At 35.1% G+C, this 10585-nt stretch overlaps 1 protein-coding gene across 1 annotated transcript in view; it reads right to left on the bottom strand.

Moving 5' to 3' along the window:
* Positions 1–10585, bottom strand: part of LOC129267461 (uncharacterized) — a 30687-nt gene that overhangs the window by 3502 nt on the left and 16600 nt on the right. Inside the window, exons 3-7 of the mRNA XM_064103441.1 lie at positions 9240–9499; positions 8855–8960; positions 5794–5934; positions 4650–4953; positions 3108–3282 (exon numbers count right to left, since the gene is read on the bottom strand). Of these exons, the coding sequence (XP_063959511.1) occupies positions 3108–3282; positions 4650–4953; positions 5794–5934; positions 8855–8960; positions 9240–9499 (986 nt within the window). The remainder of the gene's footprint in view (positions 1–3107; positions 3283–4649; positions 4954–5793; positions 5935–8854; positions 8961–9239; positions 9500–10585) is intronic.

Below are 10585 nucleotides of genomic sequence, written 5' to 3'. Positions count from 1 at the left end.
AACATTTGATAGTGTGTCCCCCTACTATTTTGAGTAGGGGGGACACGTCCCCCTGTCCCCCTGGGATTTCCGCCCATGACTACGACCCCTACAAAACATTGTAATAATGCATGGGTTAAGCAAACATCCTTTCTCCAGACTTGGTTATTATTAAAAAAAAAAAAGTTTTTTCAAATATTCTAAAACGAATACCCAATAATAAAATTACTGTGGAATAGCATGAAGACCGACTGTCGAAGATCGGCTTTCCTCTAGACACAATTATTTCAAGAATAAAAAATCAATAAAACCCAACCCCCAACAACGAATCTGAGAACCAACAATCCTCCAAATTAAGACCATGCATGTAGAAAAACACATGTTAAGAGCGTAGTCTTTATTCCAGACCCAGTAATTTAAAAATGATTTTAACAATGTTAAAAACAAAAGACTTTGTCATATTCTTATTCTTGTGGAATAACACGAGTATTATGCTTAGTCTTTCGTCTAGACTCGGTTATTTAAAAGATAAACAAATATTGAACAAAAAATCACAGCTAAGACCAATCTTCAAAATTAAACCCACTTAAAATGCTTGGACTTAGAGTGTTGTCTTTAACCATCACGCAGTTCTCTTAAAAATACAAATTAAGCGAAACATTAATCTTAAAACTTAGACCCCAGCATCTTCCAAACTATAAAACCCTTGTGATAAAACATACTTAATTTGACCAGACCAGTTTATTAAAAAAAGAACAAAAAAAATTATCCCTCTTCCAGCCTAACATCCTGTAATAAATGATGTAATTAAACATTCACTTTTTCTTCCAGGCAAAGAAATTTATAATAAAAAAACAACATCAAAACTTAGAGCCCGGGGAGCATTTCATGAAAGGAGTTGTCTGACGTTTTATCCGACACTTACCATGGTAGCACTGCTTCTTAGCCAATCAACATCAAGGACAGTTGTCAGATCTGACAACTTGTCGGACATAAATGTTGATGAAATACTCCCCCAATCATCTTATTCATGTTGAACAGGCACAAGAATATGATTGTGTCTTAGTTTATATGAGGATTTCATTTATCTTATTTTTTGAAAATGACAAGGTCTGGAATAAAGAAAACTCTCTAAACTTTTATTTATTGAAGGTTCTTAGTTTGAAGGATAGTTGGTCCATAGATTCTGTTATTCTTTTTTAATGATTTTGGTTATTTTGAAATAATTGGGTCTGGAGGAAAGACTACGCTATATTTCCATGTTATTCAACATAAATAGGATCGTGGGTCTTTGTTGGCTTTTTTATTATTACTAATTTATTATTATTATTCATTTGTCATTTGAAAGATCTGGGTCTTGAGGAAAGACTACGCTATACTTCCATGTTATTCAACATAAATAGGATCGTTGGTCTTTGTTTGCTTTTTTATTATTACTAATTTATTATTATTATTATTCATTTGTTATTTGAAAGATCTGGGTCTTGAGGAAAGACTACGATATATTTCCATGTTATTCAACATAAATAGGATCGTGGGTCTTTGCTTGCTTTTTTATTATTACTAATTTATTATTATTATTCATTTATATTTGAAAGATCTGGGTCTGGATGAAAGACTACACTATATTTCTATGTTATTTAACATTAATAAGAGAGTTGGGGTCTTTGTTACTTTTCCACCAGTTTTAATTAACTGGGTCTGGAGAAAAGACTAAGCTTGATTCTCATTTTTTATTCCACACGAATATCATTATCGTATCTTAGTTTGGACTTATATAATAATTTTTCAAACAACCTCGTCTGGAAAAAAGACTTTGGACGTATATTATAATTTTTTAAACAACCGGGTCTGGAAGAAAGACTTTAAACTTAAATTTTAATTTTTGAAACAACCGGGTCTGAAAAAAAGACTTTGGACTTGCATTATAACTTTTTAGTTAACCGGGTCTGGAATAAAGACTTTGGACGTATATTATAATTTTTGAATTAAACGGGTCTGGAAAAAAGTCTTTGGATGTTTATTATAATTTTTGAAACAACCGGGTCTGGAAAAAAGACTTTGGACTTACATTATAATTTTTTAATTGACCGGGTCTGGAAAAAAGACTTTGGGCGTATATCATAACTTTTGAATTAACCGGGTCTGGAAAAAAGACTTTGGACTTGCATTATAATTTTTGAAACGACCGGGTCTGGAAAAAAGACTTTGGACTTATATTACAATTTTTGAAACAACTGGGTCTGAAAAAAAGACTTTGGACTTGCATTATAATTTTTGAATTAACCGGGTCTGGAGAAAAGACTTTGGACGTATATTATAATTTTGAAACAACCGGGTCTGGAAAAAGACTTTGGACTTGTACTATAATGTTTTATTAACCGGGTCTGGAAAAAAGACTTTGCACTTTTGTGCTGTATGAACGCATTACTATAGGATTTTAGTTTAGAACGGATTCGCCAAAAATCCCTTCAAATTTATTACATTTGTGGGTAAAGTCATTATTACATTTGTGGGCGATCAAAAATTATTACATTTGTGGGTAAAGTGCATTATTACATTTGTGGGTGAAATTATTACATTTGTGGGTAAAGTGTTATTACATTTGTGGGCGTTATTACATTTGTGGGTAAAGTGTTATTACATTTGTGGGCGTTATTACATTTGTGGGCGATTATTACATTTGTGGGTGTAACAGGGGCTAACCGGGGATAGGGGGCATTTACCCCCCCCCCCCCTCAGAAAATTATCGTAGAAAAAATGTTTGTTTTCCAAAATGAAAAGTGCCCCTTTTTCCAAATAAAATGTGCCGTTATCAAAATTTTAGGTTAGAAACCACAATATTTGTTGTGATGAGTGGACAAGTTAGCAGTAGACGAATTGGCAATTTACCATATATTCAACTGTATCGCCACAAGACAATGGAACCGACTTTGGTGCATTTTTCATTCCAACAGACTGGCAAAATTTGAATCCATTTTCATTAGACCTATGTATAATAGGATAAATGCCTGAATTTTAATAGCCGTGGCACCTGTGGTAGATCATCGTGCAACTTTATTGCCGAGTGCCCCATCTGCCCGGAAAATTGTGCAATATACATGTAACAGTTGAGACATTTCGATTACCTTTCCAACTTTCCCATGTTTCCCAAATTTGAAGCCAGCGTAGACGCCTGTCTTATTGGGGAACTCTTGCCGCACTCGTGTCACCACGCAGGCTGGAAGAGGCCATCGAACTCCTTTACCCATGTAATCGTGCAAGTAATCTGACCAAATCCTGAAAGCGGCAAACCGATAGGATCTGAAAAGGCCATGGAACATCATAGAACAAAAATAAACTATAAGAACACAAAATATAGAAATTGCTTGGGTACACCCAAATGAAGCAATAAGAAATGTGAGTCAGCCGGGGAGGGCAAAGCTCGGATAGATTAGTCTACGTCCTGGACGATTTGTAATGATCGGGAAAATCCATCGATATCACAAGGTGGATTTAGCTACAAATCACTCTTTTGGGTCCAAAGAAATACTGCACGGATCAAAAGATCAAGCAGGCACAAAGTTACACACTTTTTTCTATTGCGCATGCGTGTGCAAACATCACGTGTGGAGTTCTATAAAGCGTTGGTATGGCCCCTACTTTTCATTTGCCCATGGGTCGTGCCTGCGGCAGCGTGCATCGAGCTCAATCCAGCTTATGGGTATCGATGGCAAACCCTTTGCATTTAGACCAGTACATATGACCAACACATATGGTGCACATACGTCCCGTGTATCTCTTACTCCTATGGTTGGCCGTTCCCGCCAAAACGTACGTTAAGAATGTCATGGAAGTATAATAGAAAATGTCCATACGTACGATCTGTCAAAACCATACGTACGTTATGACAGATCCACGCGTACGTTCTCACTTGCACGCGTATGGTTTTGGCATAACGTACACGTGCTTCTGTCATTACGTATGCGTGCTTTGGTATATGAGTTAATTATTTTTCCGGGAACCACGCGTACGTAATGACAGAACCACGCGTATGTAATGACAGAACTACGCGTACGTTATGCCAAAATCATACGTACGTTAAGAATGTCATAGAAGTATACTAGAAAATGTCCATACGTACGTTCTGTCAAGACCATACGTACGTTATTACAGATCCACGCGTACGTTTTTGAAGAACCATGCGTACGTTTTGACTTGCACGCGTATAGTTTTGACACGTGTTTTGGCGGGAACGGCCAACCATATACTCCAGTGATTCTCTGTATATGTGTGAGGGTGTGTGTCTCTGTGAGTCGTGAGATGATTTTATGTTTACGTACTGTACATGTATGTACAAAATAAAAATGATAAGAAAAATCATACAACAGTCCAGGAGGTGGACAAGGGACTTCAGCATTATTCACAGCTGCTAAAGAATAACATAAATAAATGTTGTGTTCAGACACGTCCAGAAGCATACTCCGTATTAAGCATTTAACTATCACTGTATTCATGTTATCATGCTAATAGCGCTTGATTATCTTATTATCATTGTGATTTATTTTAAATATTTTGGGGTTTTTTTTCTTTTTTTTATAATTAGTTTTTTGTATATATATTTTCATATCTATATTTTTGAAATTTCATCTAAAATTCTTCCTTCCTTTATATTAATGATAAGATCTTACTTGTTCTCCATATATCCGGGAATTTGATGGTCTTTGCTCCTTAAAGAGAGAAACACACGCAGAGATGGTTTGTCAAGACAAAGGAATTTAAATCTGTTAGAATCAATGATACATCCATTGGTCTGGATTTCCCGACATCTCTTGAGTTCACGACAACAAAGGCATTCTACATCAGTCTCCATCACAGGACAGTTACCACACGAACACCACCTACTGCTCTCCCTCCTGTATTGGTCAGGTTCATCATCATCAACATTACTTTCGACTGCCATGAATAACCCATTCGTCTTGCTTCTTTCGGGATCTTTATATTGTGAGAAAAAAACATCGATATAAAATATATAAAAAATGATTAGAGCTCGTCGTATGATGTCGCACACACGACCTTGAAGCTACAGGAAAAGTACTCCTTGGCACAATTAACAGTATATCAACACGTAAGAAACAACACGCACACACAAGAGAAAAATATGTGGAACTTTGTGTGCGCTTGACCATGTTGATCTTTTGGAGTACTTATAAGTGTTTTTAGTTGCCTGAAAGACTACGTTGGTACACTATCCATTTTTTTTTTGTTAATCTAATATTGATGACTAAACATGCTTATCATGCCAAAGGACGGAAGGAATTTTACTTACTGATTAACCCATTAACCCCTACCCTTTTGCATTGCTCTATTGCACAGTGATATAGGCTACAGACCATCGTTCAGTGATATCTGGACACAATATTTTTTCATAGATATTTGATAGGGAATATTAAGCCGAGCATTTCGGATAACAATCGACTCAAATTATTGGTTAGTCTTGTTATAAATCCGGGGTTAACTATTATAAAAAGAGAGAGAGAGAGAGAGTTAAGCCAAGATACTCATTTTCAAGGACCAATGGCATGGACTTGCATGTAAATAATAATAGATCTTGAACTCTTTCAGAGTAAACCAGTGATTAATTTTATTAAAACAATATATCATTGGATGAAACTCTTGGAAGAAATAATCAAGTGACATGTTGATGTTAAATATGTGTGATGGTTGATTGTAAATAATGATACTGTATGTATCCTAATAAACAGTAAATTGTTCTTAGTTAGATAAGATAAGAATATAGAAAATATGTGATGATCAAAGCAACGCAAACGTTACCTCTTGTTAACCAGGGCCACCTGCCATGACTTCGGTAAAAGGTCAGGCCTACCGACAGGACTACAATAACCATGATAACCACTAGTAGAATTATCGCGATTATCACGCTTATAACCATAGTGGTCACACGATCATTAGAAACTGTAGGAAGATAGTGATAAAATACATCGATAAATTGTATTAATAAAAGGAATGGTTAATATCATCTTAACATGATCTTATCATGTTACATGTAAATACAGTTTCGTGTCATTCGATAACCCGAAAGTATAGCTCATACTTTCAGGTTAGAACATGCGACTTTATGTTGTGTTCTACCAGTTGAGATGAATCGTTAAAGGGATGGTCCAGGCTGGATATATGTATATCTCTTTAAATAGAGTAAAATTCACAAAATTACGAAGTTATTGAATTTTTAAGATTTGCATTATTCCGGTTATACAGTTCTAGGCATGTCTTTATGAATATTCATTAGGTGGGCTGATGATGTCATATCCCCACTTGTTCTTTTGTATTTTATTATATGAAATTAGGTTTATTCAAAATTTTTCTACCAAGAACTTAAACAATTTGATTGACAACTTAAGTGCATTGGTTTTTTTACTGCCACAACTTATTTCATCATAATGGAGACACATCATTTACACATGTATGAAAAAATGAAACATTTATGATTTCATGTAATAACATAAGAAAAAGGAAAGTGGGGGTGTGACCAAGGAGATATCACCTCCTTGGTGTGACATCATCAGCCCCCCTAAAGAATATCCATGACGATGTGCATATAACTGTTTTCACAAAATGTTGATAAACTTTGAAATTCAATAACTTTGTTATTTATTTTGATGAAATTTTCAGCATTTTGCTTTGTGGAGTTTACTCTATTTATTTAGATATACATATTTTCATCCCGGACCATCCCTTTAAGTGTTATAAAGAGTTACCACTACGACGGGCGGAAATCCCAGAGGGACAGGGGGACTCGGCTCTCCTACCCAAAATAGTAGGGGGGCACAAAATTAAATTTGTCTTTTAATGATGAAGATTCAAAATCGGAATAAAATATTTAGTTTGGACGAGATGACTTTAATTTTTGGGTGATAACTATTTTTTTTTTTTTTTTGCTCGTCAAATTTTCCAGCCCTTGGTCCCCCTACCTTCATTTCCACCCTTGATCACTATATGGAACTAAGACCTAGCTTCCGACTCAGTAAGCATACGCACTAGAAACAAAAAAACAATGCCTGATTAAGAGAGGGGGTATAGCCCACCTTTTTGGCGGGAACGGGCTCTGTCACAATTTGGGGTGACAGTTTAGGTGCGTATCCAGCATCAGATCCCACAAAGCATTTGAAGAGTTTAGTTGCAAAAGGGTTTAGGTCCACTTTGGACCATACTGAGAAAAACCTTGTTTTTTATTCTCACTTACTGCAATATTCTTATCAGAAACTAAATTGTCATGATGTACTACCCTCTGTGAACATAAAATTGGGTATAAAAGAAATCGACCTGTCTTTTTTTTTATAAATTCTTTTAAAAATTATCACTGTGGACCTAAGCCATTTTGCAAGTAAACTAAAATGAATCCAATCTATTTTTGTTAAAAAAAGTGATTTTTCTTTTCCACTTTTTTCACGTTTTCATGTAAATTTCAAATTTTCTTTGTTTTTATCAAAGCGACTAGAAATTAAGAGGTTTTGAGACAGAAAAGAATAAAATTTATGAACAATGGACCTAACCCCTTTTGACAAATGAGCTCTTCAGAAGAGTTTGTTTGCAAAAGGGGTTAGGTCCACTCCAAGAAAATAATTTTTTTTTTCTGCTATATTGCATATTCTTATGCGAAACTAAATTGTCAAGATTCCCTACCATGACAACATAAAATTGGGTATAAAAGATATCTACCTTTCTTCATATTTTTAAAAATATTATTTTCCAAAAAAATTCGGTATGGACCTAATCCCTTTTGCAACTAAACTGAATTGGACCTAACCCCTTTTGAAAAAAAAAGTGATTTTTCTTTGCCATTTTTGATCACTTTTAAAAAGGAATTTCAACTTTTCTTTGATATCATCTTTTATTGAGCTACTAAAATCTATACATTGAGACCAACAAATCAAATTTGATGAAAAATGGACCTAACCCCTTTTGCTAGTGAGCTCTTCATTTCATGGGCCAAATTGTCTGGGGACAATAGAGACTCTATTATGCTTGTGATTTGGCCCATACATTTCTTTGTCATAGTTTATGCTGAATATGCTGAATTAGGGCAATAGGCCGATTTTATTTTTTTTAGGGACGTTTGGGCGACACAAATCAATTAAACACAGAGAGAGGCGATGGACAGGGGTGCTTTTTATCTCCGTCCCTCTTCAATATATATGGCGAGCATTTCATTAGAGAAGCTCGACTTGAGAAAACAAGTATAGGCAAGAAAGATGACACAACTTTACTTGCAACAATGATGAGGACTTCAGGACTTAGTTTCAAAAGTTTAAGTTAAAAAGTCGGGCTAAACCTAAATATGAAAAAAACAAGGCAATTGTCTACTGGCAAACTAACACATTTTTTTATTAAGAAATGAAACAATGAATGGTTTACATAGCTTTGTATTCCTTGGATGGTGTATGTGTTTTAAAATAGGGCGGTGAATCGTTCTTGGAAAATAAATCCTCCATAAGGCAATTCCCACTCACAATTTGCCTTTTGCAATGACGGATCGTTCGTGCCATAAGCGGCCCGTAATTCATTCACTTAATCGAGTGAGTGAATGATTTGTACTTTTTTATCATCAATCAATCGAGTGAGTGAAAGATTTACATGTATATGTACAAATGTTGTACTTCCTTTACCATCACTCACTCACAAAGTGAGTGATTGTACAATTTTATCGAATCAAAGAGCTCCCTCGCTGAAGTGGATGTACATCCACCCGGGACCTCGGGTGAATGTACGACCATTCACAGGTGGATGAGAGAAGTGACACTGATGAGTGGTTGTGTAAAAGGTCGAACATAATGGCTATACGAACTTATTAATTCCAATAGACGAACAATCCTACCATGTGTAACAGAATCCTCAAAAGAAATGACCACTGATGAGGTTCCATTCACGGCTTCCCCTTCAGCTTGACAGGTATAGTGGTGATCAAGATGAGACCTGGATACCTGTCAATAAGAATGTGACAATTGTTCCTTGAAAACATTGTAATAAAATATGAATATTACTGCTAGCAATGCGGATATTCATATTACATTACATACTCATTCATGTCATTGAGATATATCAAACGGAAAATTAATTATGTTGTGAGTTATATTTAATTTCATTGATTTCCTAACTATTCTTAGCGTAAAAACTATATATAACGTGTATAAAGGGAAGATTCATATTTTTCAAAGTTTACTATGTGCCCGTTATCTCAACGTCCAGAAAGATATAGAAACCTGAATTTGTGATGAAATGCTGAACAGCCCATCTTTCTCCTGCGTCTGGTAAGTTGCATTTTTATTTAATCTTCCATCGCTTTGAATCCAAGTAAGATTTGGTAGAGGTCGAACATTTGAAAGTTTAGAAACAAGTATTACATCCTCCGACGTGTCCTTGCCAATGGTAGACCTGTTAACATGGTAGACGCATCCCCCTTGCGCTGTGAAAGTACAGGGCTCTATGATCTCGATGATTGGTTCAAGGGGCTCTGCTAAGGCTAATGGCATAATGAAAATTGATACGCGTAAAAAAATTACATCGAGGTGAAATGAAATTAGTATAATTTACCTTCTGTCTCAGTTCTCATGAAAATGAGGTAGTAATTGATTGACATGAAATGCCCCCAACCAATAGAAGCTGACAAAAAGATCTATAAATACCAGTTTAATTAAACCTCTGTGATATTTCAGTGGCTATTTTTAAGGGTATTGCTAATGGTTTTCAATCTAACTGACTAAAATGATAAGCGTCCTGGAACATGTAAGAAAGATGTGGAACGGCGCAATAAAATAGAGTAGTATACATGTAGTCGTGGTTGTAAAAGAGAGCAACTAATGCTTCCTGCATGGACGGTCATCATGTGAGCAATCCTTTTAGTAAAATCGTGTTGCTAGATTCCCGTATTGTTGTTAAATCATGTATATTGTGATGATAGTCTTTCGTTGGAAGCTCTTAGACCACGAAGACCGGTTTATTTTCAATCTTTCACGGGTTGTACCAATGATCTGTTTATATTTTTTCTTTATATTGTTGACACTAAGGTTATCTATTGGCGTCCATTTAAGTTTAAAGGACAAGTCCACCCCAACCATTAGTTGATTTGAATAAATAGAGAAAAATCCAACAAGCATAACACTGAAAATTTCAACAAAATCGGATGTAAAATAAGAAAGTTATGACATTTTTAAGTTTTGCTTTATTTCACAAAACAGTATGCAAATGAGGTGACTGATGACGTCATCCATATTTCATTATATGAAATATGAAATATTCTTATTCTCTCCTCATTGTCAAGTGAAACATAGATTAATTTCTCCCTGAACATGTCGAATTAGCATTTTTTAATAATATATGGTTCAGTCAAGTTGGTCCTAATTGTCAAATCCGTAAAAAATGAAAAATTGTATAATTCAAACAATAAAAAAACAAAAGACATAGTGAGTGATGGACATCATCGACTGTCTAATTTGCATATAACCGTTTTGTGAAAAATAAGCGAAAGTTTAAAATGTCATAACTTTCTTATTTTACATCCGATTTTGATGAACTTTTTAGCCTTTTTCTCGTTGGATTTTTCTCTATT

Source organism: Lytechinus pictus, chromosome 8, assembly GCF_037042905.1.
Source record: "Lytechinus pictus isolate F3 Inbred chromosome 8, Lp3.0, whole genome shotgun sequence".
In the NCBI taxonomy this organism is placed as follows: domain Eukaryota; kingdom Metazoa; phylum Echinodermata; class Echinoidea; order Temnopleuroida; family Toxopneustidae; genus Lytechinus; species Lytechinus pictus.
Note: the sequence above shows the minus strand (reverse complement) of the source record. Positions and strands in the feature narration are given on the sequence as shown.